Source organism: Nomascus leucogenys, chromosome 4 (assembly GCF_006542625.1).
Source record: "Nomascus leucogenys isolate Asia chromosome 4, Asia_NLE_v1, whole genome shotgun sequence".
Taxonomy (NCBI): Eukaryota; Metazoa; Chordata; class Mammalia; order Primates; family Hylobatidae; genus Nomascus; species Nomascus leucogenys.
Genome location: NC_044384.1, coordinates 100,266,227 through 100,285,498, shown reverse-complemented (window position 1 = coordinate 100,285,498; position 19,272 = coordinate 100,266,227). Strand labels below are relative to the sequence as shown.

General features: G+C 41.4%; 1 protein-coding gene across 2 annotated transcripts in view; it reads right to left on the bottom strand.

The window, feature by feature from the left end:
- DCAF1 (DDB1 and CUL4 associated factor 1) overlaps positions 1-19,272 on the bottom strand; it is a 97,231-nt gene that overhangs the window by 34,632 nt on the left and 43,327 nt on the right. For both annotated transcript variants that reach the window (XM_012498720.2, XM_030811676.1), the window contains 4 exons: positions 12,299-12,436; positions 9,890-10,402; positions 9,474-9,575; positions 1,229-1,387 (listed from right to left, as the gene is read on the bottom strand). In XM_012498720.2, coding sequence (XP_012354174.1) covers positions 1,229-1,387; positions 9,474-9,575; positions 9,890-10,402; positions 12,299-12,436 — 912 coding nt within the window. The remainder of the gene's footprint in view (positions 1-1,228; positions 1,388-9,473; positions 9,576-9,889; positions 10,403-12,298; positions 12,437-19,272) is intronic.

Genomic DNA, 19,272 nt, shown 5'->3' with positions numbered 1-19,272 from the left:
AGGATGGCTTGAGCCCGGGAGGTCAAGGCTACAGTGGGCTGTGATCACACCACTGCACTACAGTCTACAGCCTGGACAACAGAGCGAGACCCTGTCATTAGAACAAAAAAAAGGCTGGGTGTGGTGGCTCACGCCTGTAATCCCAGCACTTTGGGAGGCCAAGGTGCGGGGATCACAAGGTCAGGAGTTTGAGACCAGCCTGGCCAACGTGGTGAAACCCTGTCTTTACTACAAATACAAAAATTAGCAGGGCACGGTGGTGGGTGCCTGTAATCCCAGCTATTTGGGAGGCTGAGGCAGGAGAATTGCTTGAACCTGGGAGTTGGAGACTGCAGTGAGCCAAGATGGCACCGCTGTACTCCAACCTGGGAGACAGAGCAAGATTCTGTCAAAAAAAAAAAAAAAAAAAGTATAAAAAGTAGCCAGACATGGTGGCACAAGCCTGTAGTCCTAGCTATCTGACAAGCTGAGCACTTGGGCAACAGGGCGAGACCCTGTCTCTAAAAATACACAAACACATACACCTCTATACACGATACAAATGTGTGTGTGAATGAATCAGTGAGAGACTAGGTCTGTTGTGTGTGTGTTTTTTTTTTTTTTAAAGGAGTCTTGCTCTGTAGCCCAGGCTGGAGTGCAATGCCACAGTCTCAGCTCACTGCAACCTCCGCCTCCTGGGTTCAAGCAATTCTCCTGCCTCAGCCTCCCAAGTAGCTGGGATTACAGGCACCTGCTACCATGCCCGGCTAATTTTTGTATTTTTAGTAGAGATGGGGTTACACCATGTTGGCCAGGATGATCTTGAACTCCTGACCTCAGGTGATCCACCCACCTAAACCTCCCAAAGTGCTGATTACAGGCGTGAGCCACTGCGCCCAGCCTGTTGTTTTTACAATAACTCATAAATGTCACTGCACTAAGACATCGGAAAAGTGCCTGAAGGCTAATCTTAATGCCACAGAAATGGCAAAAACTAAATAAAGCTCCCAGACTCCAATCCACCCAGCATTTTCCCAGTAGAGTCAGAAAAAAATAGAACTATTTCTAAACAATTTTACATTTTTAGACTGCTTTATAAAGACTAGACTTTCATGTTCCTTGCTTCATTAAAATTTATTCCTTCAACTACTGTTTTTTTCTTATCCAAAAGTCATTCAGCAAATGTGATCTTTTAAAGAGGTTGTCCCCAACCTAATCTTATCCCCACAAACCTGTATAGATGACTTACTCTTTCCATGGCATCCTGATTGTAGGATAGGTAATACAAACACATAGACACACCAGTTGCAGCCATAGAAGGACGAGGTATTTCCAGTAATTTCTGTACTCCACCATGCGCAACAAATTCTGTGGCAAATTTGTTATGGAGCAGGAGAGATGCTAGGTGCTAAAAAATGAGGAAACAAATTACCACAAAATAATCTAGAAAATTAACAAAACCTTTTGACCTAATATTCAGTTAAGCTGTTAAATACAGAAGTCCTCTAAGGAGACAACAACCCCTCACAAAAGAAAACTCAATAATATTTAAAGTAAACAAAAAGACTAAGATTCCTTAACATTCCTCTTTTCTTTCCTAACACCAGGAAATTATTTTTTATTTATTTATTTTTTTTGAGACAGAGTTTCGTTCTTGTTGCCAGGGCTGGAGTGCAATGGCGCAGTCTTGGCTCACTGTAACCTCTGCCTCCCGGGTGCAATCGATTCTCCTGCCTCAGCCTCCCAAGTAGCTGGGATTATAGGTACCCGCCACCACGTCCAGCTAATTTTTGTATTTTTTAGTAGAGACGGGGTTTCACCATGTTGGCCAGGTTTGTCTTGAACTCCTGACCTCAGGTCATCTGCCCACCTGGGCCTCCCAAAGTGCTGGGATTACAAGCGTGAGTGAGCCACCATGCCCAGCCTGATTTTTTTATGAAGATGAGAAATATTGCTGTAAGGGCTGGGTGAGGTGGCTCACGCCTGTAATCCCACCACTTTGGGAGGCCGAGGTGGGCAGACCACTTGAGGTCAGGAGTTCAAGACCAGCATGGCCAACACGGCGAAACCCCATCTCTACTAAAAATATAAAAAATTTGCCAGACATGGTGGTGGGTGCCTGTAACCCCAGCTACTTGGGAGGCTGAGGCAGGAGGATCGCCTGAACCCGGGAGACGGAGGTTGCAGTGCACCAAGATTGCACCACTGCACTCCAGCCTGGGCAACAGAAGGAGACCCTATCTCAAAAAAAAAAAAAAAAAAAAAAAATTTTACTATAAGTAATGATACTGGTCAGGCGGGGTGTCTCACTCCTGTAATTCTAGTACTTTGAGAGGCCAAGGTGAAAAGACTGCTTGAAGCCAGGAGTTCAGGGCCAGCCTGGACAACACAGCACAACCCCACCTCCACAAAAAATTTAAAAATTAACCAAATGCAGTGGCGCATGCCTGTAGTCCCAGTTACTCAGGACGGTGAGGTAAGAGGATTGCTTGAGCCAGGGAGTTCAAGGCTGTAGTGAGCTAGGATCAACTGCACCACTGCACTCCAGCCTGGGTGACAAAGACCCTGTCAGTCAATCAATCAGTAACCCTACAACCATTTTACTATTACATATTTAGGTAGGTGAAAAACTGCAGTTTTTGCTTTTGAAAGCAATAGCAAAAACCGCAATTACTTTTGCACCAACTTAATAGCTTCCCTAATGGACTTTTGCTAACTTTCCCATTTTAATCCTTTTTAAATAGCTCTATATCCTAGCTTTTGCTCAGTCACTGACTCATCAACTACTAATGAATTCACAAAATCTGCCTCCCTTTAAATTGATCAATATATCCCCAAAAGAAGAATCTTGAGCAAATTATCTAAACAAGTATATTTTTAGAACTAACCACATGCATTTTAAATAGATGTCTTAAAGTTTTTTTTATCTTTTAAGGTTTTTTAACTGCCTGTTCAAGTCCCACTAGCCTCTCTGGGTGGACTTGATCTCCTGCACAATGTTATGGGCAAAGAGTATAATCCAAGCAGCAGGCTGCTTGATGACTCTGAACCCAGGCCAACATAGACAGGGCCTTGGGAAAGCTAGAGCTCCCCCTACTGTTTCCCATGCCAAGGTGTCTTCCAGGTACCAATAACAGATTTGTAATTACATGATATGATATCTGCACAAATCTCACCACGGTCAATGGAAAAAACAGGGATGTGCCCTCTTCAAAAGTTCTCTCAATAACCAGGCTCAGGCTAACCCTTATATATAATTCAAATCCCTTCTATCATTACCCTAGTTTTTGTTTGTTACACAACACTCTACCACACTTCCACCCACTCCCCCTCTCAAGACGCAGCTAAACTGTGTGACGCCCATTATAATTCTCCACACAAAAACCTTTAAAAATAGCAATTACCCAATCCCTTCTTCCACTGCACCCTGTTCAGGACCAGAAATTGCAACTGAAAGCAGTATCATTGGGCCACTGGAGACAACTTTGACCTCCAGCTTCATCCCACTGTGCAAAGTATAACCATGAGCTTACACACTTTATATACACACACACCAAATACCACATGTAGAGACACGTTACTCTAATCATGTCTGACCTCCTCCGAACTTGAAATTTCTGAAAGTTGAAAGGCAAATTTCCTCATTTCTATTCCATTTCAAAATACTTTGGAACTATATTACTTTGGCCAACATAGTGAAACCTAGCCTCTACTAATAACACAAAAATTAGACGGCCATAGTGGCACACACCTATAATCCCAGCTACTCAGGAGGCTGAAGCAGGATAATCACTTGAACCCAGGCGGCTGGGGTTGCAGTGAGCAGAGATCGTGCCACTGCACTCCAGCCTGGGTGACAAGAGCAAAACTCCGTCTCAAAAAAAAAAAAAAAAAAAATTATAGGTTTATATGTCTGTCTTTCTTAACAAACCGTAAGTGGCAAAGACTTGACTTATTTATTCATTGGCCTCCTTGTATCCCTCGTACCTGAACATAAGTATCTGGCCCATAAAAAACACTCAATAAATGTTCAGCAAAGAACAAAGACAAAAATAAAGTTGCCAAGTGGTAGTAAAATAAGCAGTTCGGCAAAGGGTAGATGATTAAAGAAAAAGCAAGGAAAGTGTTTGTCAAGATCACCGATGTGCACATCACAAAGTTTGATCCGACCTTGGTCCCACAGTCTTCACAAATGCTCACTGAAGAAAATTCCCAGGACGATTCAGGGGCCTCTCAAAACTTCTGCTTCAAGATGTTGATAAAGAACCTTAGTAACTTGACTATACACCCTAGTACTGAATTCCCTTCCCATCTACCAGAAAATTCACCCCCAACAACAATATACAGGAGCAATGATGCTCAGGGAAATCAGAGATGACTTGCTCTACATGAGAGGGGTAAGAACACTGCTGTCTGTATAGAAAGAAAAGGATGGCAAAATTGAGATACATGTTACTCAGCAGAGTTCCTAGGCTTGAAAGAGAACTAACAAACACTGGGCTTAAGAGAGTTCAGAATGAATCAAGTAGTGGACCATTCAGATGTCGCTGCAGTTTCTGCATGTATAACCGATGGGATCCTTCTGAGGATGCTAGAATACGGAATTATGACACTGAGCCACGTCAGCCACAACCCTTATTCTTGTACTTTCCTTTCTTGCTAGTAATTTTATGCAGCAGGTTGAAAAAGCTACCCTATGCTAGGATAGATTGCATACCAATAATTTTGAAATAAGTTCTAGGATGTATTTTTCTTCTTGTATCTTTTCCTTCCTATCATGATACTAATAATTTATAAAGGATCTGTGTAGTCTGAACGTATTTGAATAACTTCAGTATACTTTAGCTCTACTGTTTGATTTGACCCAAAGAAGCACCAAGAGGACAAAAGTATTCCCATGTGTTTTAGAAGCCCAAAGTCAGTGAGACAAAACCCAACATCAAGAATTTGGAGCAAACTCACTTGGGGGGGAAGAATATAGAGAGACCATTGGGTAGTTTGCCTAGAGCATAACAGATTTTCTGGCTTTCAAAAGTCTGGACTGCAATAAGATGAAATTTTGTGCTATTTTTACAATTTTCAGTACAAATAAAGGTATGTATAGAGAAATAATAAAGTTGACATATTTAAGTGTCTTTAAAAAAAAAAAAGAAAGAGCCAGGTGCAGTGGCTCACGCCTGTAATCCCAGCACTTTGGGAGGCTGAGGCAGGCGGATCCCTTGAGGTCAGGAGTTCGAGACCAGCCTGGCCAATATGGTGAAACCCTGTCTCCACAAAAAATAAAAAAAGTAGCCAGGCATGGTAGCACACACCTGTAATCTCAGCTACTTGGGAAGCTGAGGCAGGAGAATTATTTGAACCCAGAAGGCAGAGGTTGCTGTAAGCCAAGATTGTGCCACTGCACTCCAGCCTGGGAGACAGAGCAAGACTCTGTCAAAAAAAAAAAAAAGAAAAAAAATGGCCGGGCGCAGTGGCTCACACCTGTAATCCCAACACTTTGGGAGGCTGAGGCAGGCGGATCACCTGAGGTCAGGAGTTCTAGAACAGCCTGGTAAACATGGTGAAACCCCATCTCTACTAAAAATACAAAAATTAGCCGGGTGTAGTAGCTCATGTCTGTAGTCCCAGCTACTCGGGAGCCTGAGACAGGAGAACTGCTTGAACCTGGGAGGCGGAGGTAGCGGTGAGCAAAGATAGCACCACTGCACTCCAGCCCGGGTGACAGAATAAGACTCTGTGTCAAAAAAAAAAAAAAAGAAAGAAAGAAAGAGCAAGAAGACCCCAAACTCCGTAAAGGGAAATTATTTCCTGGGTTGCAAAGGGGCTGAACATGGGAGGGCAAGTAAGACTAACTCACAAGGTCCCCACTTATCCATGATGACTAAACTGATCTGAATGGAGCAATATAGTTGAATGAATAACAATGTGGCTATCATACAGTTCTCAACAGGTAACTACTGAGAGATGAGGTCATTAAAATTACTTTTTTATAAAATGTATAACAGGGGGCTGGGCACGGTTGCTCACATCTGTAATCTCAGCACTTTGGAAGGGTGGCAGATGGAAAGCTTGAGCCCAGGAGTTCGAGAGTAGCTTATGCAACATAATGAAACCCAGTCTCTACCAAAAATACAAAAAATTAGTTGGGCAGGGTGGTGCACACCTGCGGTCCAAGCTACTCAGGAGGCTGAGGCAGGAGGATGGCTTGAGCCTGGGGGGTGGAGGTTGCAGTGAGCCAAGATCACGCCACTGCACTCCAGCCTGGGTGACAGAGTAAGACCCTGTCCTCAAAAAAACAAAAAATAAAATAAAATAAAATAAAATGTATAACAAAAACAACATTGTTGCAGTCTAGTCACTATGACAGAAAAAAAAAAAAAGAAAAAGAAAGAAAACACTGTAACAATCTTGGAAACCCAAACAAAAGTAATATTCAGTCTCATAACAAAGTAACTTATCATCTTTGTGTTCCATTCAAATCTTGGCTAGTTTTATACCTGTTATATGTTCATCTTAAAATTTTACTTGCTACATATTCATTCATTCTTTTCCGACTTCTGCATGCCCAAGATTTCACTGAAGGTTTGGTGTGGTTATGCATTTTTTTTTAACTGTAATTTCACTTTAAAATTAAACTTTAGCCCAGCAGGGTAACTTCAGTTTTTCATGAAAATCCTTATTTCCATGGTTCAAGAAACAAATATTAAGAGAATTCATTCACTTACTAAGTGACTACTATTTGTTGATTGCTTACCATATACCAGTCCCTGTTCTAAGCAGTAGAAATTCAAAGAAAATAACCTCAAAATCATATGCAAAGATGTTCTCTGCCATGTCCTTTGTAACAAAAAAAAAAAAAACAGCATAGGTATCTCACAAAACTAAAATAAGAAAATTACAGAGCATCTAATTTGTATAGAACAACCATACAGCTGCATGTAAACATTCTTAGGATACAAGTGAAGTTAAATTGTAAAGTCTAGCTAACAATTATTTTCAAAGCAACTGTGTCTATTAATAAAGATTAGAATGAAGCACAAAAATAAAAAGTTATTTTATTATAAGTGAGACTGTGAATATTATTTTCTTTTGGCTTTCAGGACTGTTACAATGTTGTTTGTGTCACACTTTTTTTTTTTTTTTTGAGACAGAGTTTTGGAGTTTCGCTGTTATTGCCCAGGCTGGAGCGCAATGGCACGATCCCGGATCACTGCAACTTCCACCTCCTGGGTTCAAGCGATTCTCCTGCCTCAGCCTCCCGAGTAGCTGGGATTATAGGCATGTGCCACCACACCCAGCTAATTTTGCATTTTTAGTAGAGACGGGGTTTCTCCATGTTGGTTAGGCTGGTTTCAAACTCCTGACCTCAGGTGATCCACCTGCCTCAGCCTCCCAAAGTGTTCGGATTACAGGCATGAGCCACTGCGCCACGCCGAAGTGTTATATATTTTTTTAAAAAGTAATTTTAATGACCTCATCTCTCAACAGTTACCTATTGAGGAGAACTGTATGATAGCTACACTGTTATTCATTCAACTATCTCTCTCCATTCAGATCAGCTTAGTCACCTTGAATTAAGTGTGGACCTTGTGAATTAGACTTACTTGCCCTCCTATGTTTAGCCCCTTTGAAATCTTTACTGAGTTCAAGGGTCTGCCTGTTTTGTTTTTTTCAGAGACAGTCTCGCCCTGTCGCTCAGGCTCACCCTAGTGATCCTGGCTCACTGCAACCTCCGCCTCCCGGGTTCAAATGATTCTCATGCCGCAGCCTCCTGAGTAGCTGGGATTATCGGTGCAAGATACCATGCCAGGCTAATTTTTGTATTTTTTATAGAGACCAGGTCTCCCATGTTGACTAAGCTGGTCTCAAACTCCTCGGCTCAAGCTATCCTCCTGCCTCAGCCTCCCAAATGCCGGGATTATAGGCGTGAGCTAACATGCCTGGCCTGTCTGCTATTTCTATTTTTTTTTTTTTTTTGAGACAGAGTCTCACTCTGTTGCTCAGGCTGGAGTACAATGGCACAATCTCTGCTCACTGCAACCTCCGCCTCCCGAGTTCAAGCGATTCTCCCACCTCAGCCTCCTGAGTAGCTAGGATTACAGGTACCTGCCATCATGCCCAGCTAATTCTGTCTGCTATTTCATTACTCATTTTCTGGTTTATATTTTGTTAACCCTAGGTAATTTTACATTATACAATATGTACATAGTTTAGAAAGAATTTCTGTGGCCGGGCGTGATGGCTCACTCCTGTAATCCCTACACTCTGGGAGACCGAGGCGAGTGGTTCACTTGAGGTCAGGAGTTCAAGACCAGCCTCGCCAACATGGTGAAACCCCATCTCTACTAAAAATACAAAAAATTAGCCAGGCATGGTGGCGGGCACCTGTAATCCTAGCTACTCAGGAGGCTGAGGCAGGAGAATTGCTTGACCCAGGAAGCGGAGGTTCCAGTGAGCAGAAATCACACCACTGCACTCCAGCCTGAGCAACAGAGCGAGACTCCATCTCAAAAAAGAAAAAAAGAAAAAATTGTTGTTAGCTGATACAGGTAATATCTAAAAAGTAGGGCATAAGCAAGCACTATTTCATAGTTTTTCCTCTCCTATTCAGTAAGAATAACTGAGGCCACCCCATGTCTAGATCCACTTTTTATCTCAACATTCAGCCTTTTAGATTAACACCTAAGTTTCTGTAGAGATACTCAGTAAGCCTCCTCTCTTCTGTCTAAACAAGAATGTTTTGATTGTTACTATTCTGATGCATCTGGCTATAGAAATACCCTGAGCAATAAAATGCAGAGAAATTACATGCTAAAACACACAGGCACATCTCTGTCAATAAAATGCTCAGTGACACAGGGTATGGTGGCTCATACCTATAATCCTAGTACTTTGGGAGGCCAAAGCAGGAGGATTGCTTCAGTACAGTTTAAGACCAGCCTGGGCAACATAGCAAGACTGTCTCTACAAAAATTTTTTAAAAATTAGCTAAGCATGATGGCATGCACTTGTCTCAGCTACTCAGGAGGCTGAGGCAGGAGGATTACTTGAGCCTAGGAGGTCAAAGCCACAGTGAGCTATGATCACCCCATTGCACTCCAGCCTGGGTGACAGAGTGAGACCTATCTCTAAAAATAAATAAATAAAGCTTCACCAGGTGCAGTGGCTCACGCCTGTAATCCCAGCACTGTGGGAGGCCAAGGCGGGCAGATCACTTGAGGTGAGGAGTTTGAGCCCAGCCTGGCCAAGTGAAACCCCGTCTCTACTAAAAATATAAAAATCAGCCATGCACGGTGGCATGTGCCAGTAATCCCAGCTACTCGGGAGGCTGAGGCAGGAGAATCACTTGAACCCAGGAGGCGGAGGTTGCAGTGAGCCGAGATCGTGCCACTGCACTCCAGCCTGGGCGACAGAGTGAGACTCCATCTTAAATTTAAAAAAAAAATAAAGTTTTTAAAAAATCCCCAGTGACCCAATACTTTTAAGAACTTTACCTTTAGTGCCTCAAATGTAAGCAGGACATCATTAGTTTGCTTCAGGTCAATATAGAACATCATCAGCTCCCGTGATCCAAGTTGCATGAATATGGGAAGTAGCTGAAATGAACACCAAATACAAGTCTTAAATTTTGGCTTTATTTTCATGTATTTCCTATTCCACTCTTTGAGGATAGAAGCCTGAAGAAATGATGCACCTCTTCCTCCCTCCCTGTGAAGATAAATGTGTAAATGCACTTTAATCAAATAGACCATATCAGGAATGACCTGCATAAGACTTGGAACCATTTCATGCAAAGCCTTGTTTGTGGTAGAGTTAGAATATATCTTTGTATAAAATACTACCATAAAATAACACAGAAATGAACACAATAATTCCTACATGTGAACAGTACTCTTCCCAATAAGCTTACCTCCTGATATTCTCCTAGAGGAGTCAAATATTGGAGAATAAGTCGCTGCTCGATAGCAGGAGTCATAGGATAAAGGGTATAATTGGTGCCAATCACCCAGGGAGACATTTCTGACCAGCTGCTATTAGACAGCTCAACAAACATACGATCTGGATCAGAAGATGAGAAACCCAACTTTTGCTTGGCTTTCCTAAAGTTGTCTCTGTCACCCTGTTTTGCTGACTTGTTTTTCTTTAATCCTCCATCCTCAGGTTTGGTTGTTGAGTTCACTCTGCTACTGGTCTTGTGGCCTGAATCAAGATGAAAGGAGATCTCCATGTCTCCAGAAGCTTCCTCTTGGTCTCCATCCACTACATCTACAGCCATGTCACCATAGTCCATATCCACAGCCTCCTCATCCAGAGGCAAAAGGGGTTCAGAAGAGAGCTTCCGTGGACTGGGACGCTTGTTTTCCTGCCGCAAAGCCACTTCCTGTAGCTGTAGCTCCCTCAGTCTTCGAAGCACTATTGCCACCTATCAACAGATAATTGGAGAAAAAGGGGGTGCCTCTTTATTAAGGATTAAGTAATCCTTAATAATTCTTATTTCCACATAATAACTGGAGACTCATGCAGTGAGCCCAAGGCCTGGTAATAGCAACAATTTGATAAATGTGTTGCTTTGATTCCTATAAGTTGATGAAATAAGTAACAGCTAAGTATTGTTCCTCATAAAATTTTCCAGAGAATCCAAACCAGAAGATTTGCACATAAAATACATCATTGACAACTGATCTGTTTGGGTCAAGTTGACCTGGACCATCACACCTGAAGGGGCAGAAATTAGATATATTCATGATTTTTGTAATGTGTCTTTGAAAACCAAAGATGAAAGTTTCTCAAACTTTTATCTACTGTAGGTTGTATTCCATTAGATATTGCCATGTATATTATACATAACTACATTATCATTTTTCAAGTTCCTTTTTAAGTACATAGTTTTTGGGCCAACCCTATAAAGTGGTACTGTGTTTCATTTTAAAGAGAGAGGGATGGCCAGGTACAGTAGCTCATGCCTGTAATCCTAGTAATTTGGGAGGCCAAGATGGACGAATCACCTGAGATCAGGAGTTTGAGACCAGCCTGGCCAACATGGTGAAACCCCGTCTCTACTAAAAATACAAAAAATTTCCCGGGCGTGGAGGTGCTCGCCTGTAATCCCAGCTACTGGGGAGGCTGAGGCAGGAGAATTGCTTGAACCCGGGAGGCGGAGGTTGCAGTGAGCCAAGATCGTGCCATTGCACTCCAGCTTGGGCAACAAGAGTGAAACTCCGTCTCAAATAAAAAAATAAAAAAAAAAAGAGGGATTATGTGTGCACTTTACTTTGAATTGCGTTTTTAAAATTAGAATAGTAGATAGATAAAAGGAAGGGCACTTGGAAGCTGTTATCCTCAGCAAACTAATACAGGAAAAGAAAACTAAACACAACATGCTCTCACTTATAAGTGGGAAATGAACAATGAGAACACAGGGACACATTGCGGGGAACAATACACACTGGGGCCTGTCGAAGGGGAGTGGAAGAGAAATCAGGAAGACTAGCTAATGGATGCTGGGCCTAATACTTAGGTGATGGGTTGATCTGTGCAGCAAATCACCATGGCACATGTTTACCTATGTACTAAACGTGCACATCCTGCAGAGGCACCCCAGAACTTAAAAGTTGATGGGGGGGAGGCAAAAAAAAAAAAAAAGGGCAGATGGATGGATATTATAAGTGTTCACAATCAACTTAGGTGATGTATATATGTAGTTGTTCACTGTAAAATGCTTTCAATTTTACTACATGTTTGAAAATTTTCATAATACAAATGGTAGAAAGGGAAACAGGGAATGTTACTATTCTTTATTGGCATACAATGTCATCATCCTTGACAAGATTAGAAGTAGCTATTTTCTGCTGGACACGGTGGCTCACACTTGTGATCCCAGCACTTTGGGAGGCCTTGGCGGGTGGATCATGAGGTCAGGAGTTCAAGAGCAGCCTGACCAACATGGTGAAACCCTGTCTCTACTAAAAATACAAAAAATTAGCTGGTCCTGGTAGCGGGCACCTGTAATCCCAGCTACTCAGGAGGCTGAGGCAGGAGAATTACTTGAACCTGGGAGGTGGAGGTTGCAATGAGCCGAGATAGCGTCACTGCACTCCAACCCAGACAACAAAGCAAGACTCCGTCTCAAAAAAAAAAAAAAAAAAAAAACAGCTATTTTCAATTTTAAAAAACTCTTATGGAAACTAATATTGAAATTATAGCCATGCTCCAGTACAAGGTAATCAGTATGATCTACTTATTCAGATTCAAATAACAAGAAAGAACTTGTGAATACTGTCCCATCTTATATAAAAATTTATTCTAACACAGTCCTTACCAGCTGTGAATTTTCATCTCTATAGTTGGCAGCAATGTCTTGATTTTCCATAGCACCTCCTAACAGTCCAGTAGAATATGTCCTCAATGGTTGATCGGCCTCTCGGGCCCATTTGAAAAGATTCTCGACAATTCCCTCCTATAGTAAAGGAAATTAAATAGTAAATTTCGGAAAAAGCCCAAGTTCATGATTAACAATATAAGCAAAGATTTCAGTCTCATGAAAAAAATTTTAATATTTCAATGTTTGTAAGAGTAAAAAAAGTACTACTACAGCATCCAATAGGTTCCTTAGTTATATAAAGTATCTGTGCAATAGGAGCCTATTCAGCCAATAAAACTCAAGCTATCTCTTTCAGGTCTTTGCAGTGAGAAAAAATTAATTAAAAAATAAATAAAACTCAAGCTAAAAATTAACAATCCCCAGAATATAGTCCTAATCTAGGTGTTAACTCCCAAAAGGCTCCATGATCAACTGGGGATCACTGAAAGTACCTCTCATAGAAGCTCACAAAGCACAGGTAATATATTAACGTTCTGAGAGGTGCTCCATCAAAGTAGTGTTTAATTTAGCCCCACATACTAGAACCTTCTTTTTAAAAAAAAAAAAAAAAAAAGTCTCACTCTGTCGCCCAGGTTGGAGTGCAGTGGTGCAATCTTGGCTCACTGCAACCTCCTTCTCCCAGGTTCAAGTGATTCTCCTGCCTCAGCCTCCTGAGTACCTTGGACTATAGGCATGTGCCACCACAGCCAGCTAATTTTTGTATTTTTTAGTAGAGACGGAGTTTCGCTGTGTTGGCCAGGCTGGTCTCAAACTCCTGACTTCAAGTGATCCGCCCACCTCGGCCTCCCAAAGTGCTGGGATTACAGGCATGAGAAACCATGCCTGGCCTCCCAGACTTATTTTATTTATTTTTATTTATTTATTTTTTTGAGACAGAGTCTTGCTCTGTCGCCCAGGCTAGAGTGCAATGGCACAATCTCGGCTCACTGCAAGCTCCGCTCTCAGGTTCACACCATTCTCCTGCCTTAGCCTCCCGAGTAGCTGGGACTACAGGCGCCCACCACCACGCCCGGCTAATTTTTTGTATTTTTAGTAGAGACAGGGTTTCACCGTGTTAGCCAGGATGGTCTCAATCTCCTGACCTCGTGATCCGCCCACCTTGGCCTCCCAAAGTGCTGGGATTACAGGCGTGAGCCACCACGCCCGGCCCCCAAACTTATTTTTAATTACATTTCATTATGAAATAGAATACATATAAACATGTGTGGTCCAAAGAACTTGAAAATCACTTATGTCCTACTACCCAGCTTAAAAAATAGAAACCTCCTGTAGGCCAAGATTGATAAAAACATAAAATAAAAATAAATAATATTTTTTTTTACCTTTTCCAGATCACAGATTTAAAAAGAAAAAATTTTAAAGAAATAGAAACCTCCCATGTGCCCCTCCTTATGCCATCTCCTGCAAGGCGGTTTAAACACTCCTAAATTTTAAGAATTTTCTTGTTAAACTTTGTTAACTGCTATATGCTTTTGAACTACATAAATTGTGATAGTGTATATATTTTGCTGCAACTTATTTTTTACTCAATATATGTTTTTGAGATTCATCTATATTGCTGCATGTAGCACACTTAAATAGCACTCAAGACAGTCTACAAATATTTTTTTTTTTTTTTTTTTTGAGACGGAGTCTTGCTCTGTCCCCCAGGCTGGAGTGCAGTGGCGCGATCTCGGCTCACTGCAAGCTCCGCCTCCCGGGGTTCACGCCATTCTCCTGCCTCAGCCTCCCGAGTAGCTGGGACTACAGGCGCCCGCCAACACGCCCGGCTAATTTTTTTGTATTTTTAGTAGAGACGGGGTTTCACCCTGTTAGCCAGGATGGTCTCGATCTCCTGACCTCGTGATCCGCCCGCCTCGGCCTCCCAAAGTGCTGGGATTACAGGCTTGAGCCACCGCGCCCGGCCAGTCTACAAATATTAATTTATCTCATCCTCCTATCAAGCCTGTATGATTGGGCAGGTACTGTATTTGCAGATGAGGAAAATGAATCAGTGAGGCTAGTGAACCAAAAGTTACAAAACTAGTGGCAGAGCTAGGATGTGAACCTAGACAGTGTACCTACAGATGCTCTTCACTGCCATACTCTGTTATTTTATTCGCTTGACCAATAATGGTGATATAAACTACATTTGTGCTAGCCAAACATCTAACATACAAACCTAGGAAGAGAACTGCTAGGTCACAGGGTATGTGCATGCTGAACTTTACTAGATGAGGCCAAATTTTTCCAAAGTGATTGCAACAATTCACATTTCCACCAACAGTGAATAAAAGTTATCTTCGTTTTTCCACATCTTTGCCAACACTACCACTATCAGTCTGATGGTTGTAAAAATAGCATTTCATTTAATTTGAATTTCCTTGTTTATTAAATAAGTTCCACATTTTTTCATTTGTGTGTTGACCATTCAGGCTTTTGCTTCTGTGAAGTACTCTTGCTTTTGCCAGTGTCTTTTGCTAAACACAAGTTCTTTTTTTTTTTTTTTTTTGAGACAGAGTCTTGCTCTGTCACCCAGGCTGGAGTGCAGTGGCGCAATCTCGACTCACTGCAACCTCCACCTCTCAGGTTCAAGCGTTTCTCCTGCCTTGGCCTCCCGAGTAGCTGGGATTACAGGTGCACACCAACCACACCCAGCTGATTTTTGTATTTTTAGTAGAGACGGGGTTTCACCATGTTGGCCAAGCTGGTCTTGAACTCCTGACCTCAGGGGATCCGCCCACCTCCTACTCAGATCCCAAAGAGCTGGGATTACAGGTGTGAGCCACTGCACCCGGCCAAGTTCTTAATTTTCTTATAAGCGTACTTAAGGCTGGGAGCAGTGGCTTATGCCTGTAATCCTAATGCTTTGGGAAACCAATGCAGGAGGATTACTTGAAGTCAGGTGTTTGAAGTAAGGAGTTTGAGACCAGCCTAGGCAACGTAGCAAGACCCCATCTCCACAAAAACAAAATTTAAAAATTAGCTGGGCATGGTGGTGGACGCCTATAGTCCAAGCTACTTGGGAGGCTGAGGCAGGAAGATCACTTGAGCCCAGGAGTTCAAGGCTGCAGTGAGCTAGGACTGCGCCACTGCACTCCAGCCTGGGTGACAAAGCAAGACCCCATCCCTAAAAAGAATAAAAACAAAAATAAATTTAAAAATTAAAAAAAAAAAAATACTGGCCGTGCACGGTGGCTCACACCTGTAATCCCAGCACTTTAGGAGTCCAAGAAGGGTGGATCACCTTGAGGACAGGAGTTCAAGACCAGCCTGGTCAACATGGTGAAACCCCCATCTCTAATAAAAATACAAAAATTACCCAGCACGGTGGCAGGCGCCTGTAATCCCAGCTACTCAGGAGGCTGAGGCAGGAGAATCGCTGAGCCTGGAAGGCGGAGGTTGCAGTGAGCCGAGATCGCGCCACTGCGCTCCAGCCTGGCCAACAAGAACAAAACTTTGTCTCAAAAATAATAATAATAAAACGTTTTAAATATTTTTAGAAACAATATTTTCTTTTTCTTAAATTCTTCCAAAAAGTCATCAGCTCATTCTTCTATACATAACCAAAAGTTTTGACCATTTTCTAAAAATTCCTACTATGGGCTGGGCATGGTGGCTCATGCCTGTAATCCTAGCACTTTGGGAGGCCAAGGCAGGTGGATCACTTGAGGTCAGGAGTTCGAGACCAGCCTCCTGGCCAACATGGTGAAACCCCGTCTCCACTAAAATTACAAAAATTGGCTGGGTACAGAGGCACGTGCTTGTAGTTCCAATTTTTCGGGAGGCTGAGGCATGAGAATCACTTGAACCTGTAAGGCAGAGGTTGCAGTGAGCTGAGATTGCGCCACTGCACTCCAATCTAGGTGACAGAGCAAGACTGTCTCTCAAAAAAAAAAAAAAAACTACTCTGAAGAACACATTTTTGGAAATTTTGTTGTAAAATTTCTACTGATATAGAATATATTTACCATGTATTTTCAGCATATTTCTTTGTGCCCTTTTTCCAAACAGTATAACAAACTTAAAATATTAATTATATCTATTCTCTTCCACTGACATGTTATGAAGAATTTTGTTCCACCTTTTGTCTTCCTAAACTGTTTCTTTTGATTAACAGTTCTAGGTTTCCAGGCCAGGCACAGTGGCTCATGCCTATAATCCCAGCACTTTGGGAGGCCGAGGCGGGTGGATCACATGAGGTCAGGAGTTCGAGACCAGCCTGGTCAACATGGCGAAACCACATCTCTACTAAAAATACAAAAATTAGCCAGGTGTGGTGGCACACGTCTATAATCCCAGCTACTCAGGAGGCTGAGGCAGGAGAATCGCTTGAACCCAGGAGGCAGAGTTGCAGTGAACTGACATCACACCACCGCATTCCAACCTGGGCGACCGAGCAAGACTCTGACTCAATTAAAAAAAAAAAAAATTCTATGTTTACAGACAGACACTGAGGATATTTTCTACTATCTTCTGACCTCTACTGCCGCTGTGGCAAAGTTTGCTCTGTTTGATTATTTGCAGGAATTTTTTTTTACTCTAGTTGCTTTTAAGATCTTCTCTTTGGTAATCTTCACTGTACTTCCTGAATCTGAATGGTGATGTCTTTTGTTAATTCTTAAAATTCTACTGTCATCTGTCTGAATGCTGTCATCTCTCTGAATGTGCCTTTGTCCTTTCTCATCTCTCTACTCCCTCTACCTGAAACTCCCTTTAGATATTTTGAACTTTCTAATTCTAAGTCCATGTTTCAACTTCTTTCGTATTTTTCATCTCTCATTTCTAGGAGCTTCATTATTAGTTATCCTGTCAGATCTTCCAGTTCATTAATTGTATCTTCAGCTCTGTTTAAACTTCACTCTAACTCATAGAGACAGGGGTCTCACTTCGTTGCCCAGGCTGATCTTGAACTCCTAGCCTCAAGGGATCCTTCTGTCTCAGCCTCCTGAGCAACTGAGACTATAAGCATGCATCCCTATACCCAGCTCATTTACTAAGTTTTTAAATTCCATAACTATAATTTTTGTTTTTTCATAGAGTCTTGGACTTTTCTTAGAGTTCTGATTCCTTATTTTACATCCAATAGTTTAACCATTTTGAAGAGTGTAATTCAGTAGAACTAAGTACATTCACAATGTTAAATAAGTATTACCAGTATAGTATCTATTTTCGAACTTCTTCATTATGCAAACAAAAACTCTGTACCCCTCACTTTCAATTACAATTAAGACAACCAGACAGAAGCTCAATAAGGAAACAGAGAACTTGAACAACACTATAAGCCATTGAACCTAAAAGATGTACACAGAAAACTCCACCCAACGACAGTAGATTACAGTCTTCTCGAGTACACATAGAACTTTTTCCATGTTCTTTTACGTTTTTTTTTCCAGAGTAAACCATATGTTAGGCCACAAGTCTTAATAAATTTAAAAAGATTGAAATCTCACAATCTTTTCTAGTCACAACGGAATGAAACTAGAAATCAACAATATTAGAAAACTATAATATTCACAAATACATGGAAATTAAACATCACTCCTGAATAACTAATGAGTCAAAGAAATCACAAGGGAAATTAGAAAGTCACTTTGGACAAATGAAAACACAACCATACCAAAACCTATGGAATGTAGCAAAGGCGGTGGTTAAAATGATATTTATTTATTTATTTCTCTTTTTTTTGAGATGCAGTTTTGGTCTTGTTGCCCAGGCTGGAGTGCAATGGCACAGTCTTGGCTCACTGCCACCTCTGCCTCCCAAGTTCGAGTAATTCTCCTGCCTCAACCTCCCAAGTAGCTGGGACTACAGGCACATGCCATCGCACCTGGCTAATTTTGTATTTTTAGTAGAGATGGGGTTTCACCATGTTGCCCAGGCTGCTCTCAAACTCCTGACCTCAGGTGATCCACTCATCTCGGCCTCCCAAAGCGCTGGGATTACAGGCGTGAGCCACTGCACTCGGCCAGAATGATATTTATAGCGGCAAACACATGCAATTAAAAAAGAAGAAAGATCTCAAATCAAATTAGGAACTAGGCCTAACTATGCCTTATGCCATATGCCACCAGAAAAAAACAATACTCAAAGCTAGCAAAAGAAATAATAAAGATTATAGTGGAGAAAAATGAAATAGAGAATAGAAAAATACAGAAAGTCAATGAAACTAAAAGTTCTTCAAGATCAACAAAATTGACAAACTTTTGGCAAGACAGGTCAAGAATAAAAGAGAGGACTCAAATTACTAGGATCAGAAATGAAACAGGCCTCATTACTACCAACTTTATAGAAATAAAAAGATTTATAAGAGAATACTATATACAGTTGTACAACAACAAATTGGATAACCAAGATAAAATGGACAAATCTACCAAAACTGACTCATAAAGAAACAGAAAAACTAAATAGACCTATAAGTAGTAAGGAAATTGAATCAATAATCAAAAACTTCCCAAAACAGAAAAAGCCAGGACACGACGACTTCATAGTAAATTCTATGAAACATTTAAAGAAGAATTAAAGCCGGGTACGGTGGCTTATGCCTGTAATCCCAACAATTTGAGAGGCTAAGGCAGGAGGATCACTTAAGGCTAGGAGTTCTAGACAAACTTAAGCAGCAAAACCAGACCCATCTCTCTAAATAATTAAATAAAGAAGAATTAACACCAATCCTTCTCATAACTCTTCCCAAAAATTGACTGGAAGGTAACACTTCCTAACTCATTTTATGATGCCAGCATTACCAAAGCTAAAGACACTATGAGAAAAGAAAACTACAGACCAATATATCACTCATGACTATAGTTATAAAAATCCTCAACAAAATACTAGGAAAATGAATTCAGCAGCATAAGAGGACTATACATCATGACTAAATAAACTATATCTCAGGAATTCAAAGATAGTTCAACATACCACATAACCATTGC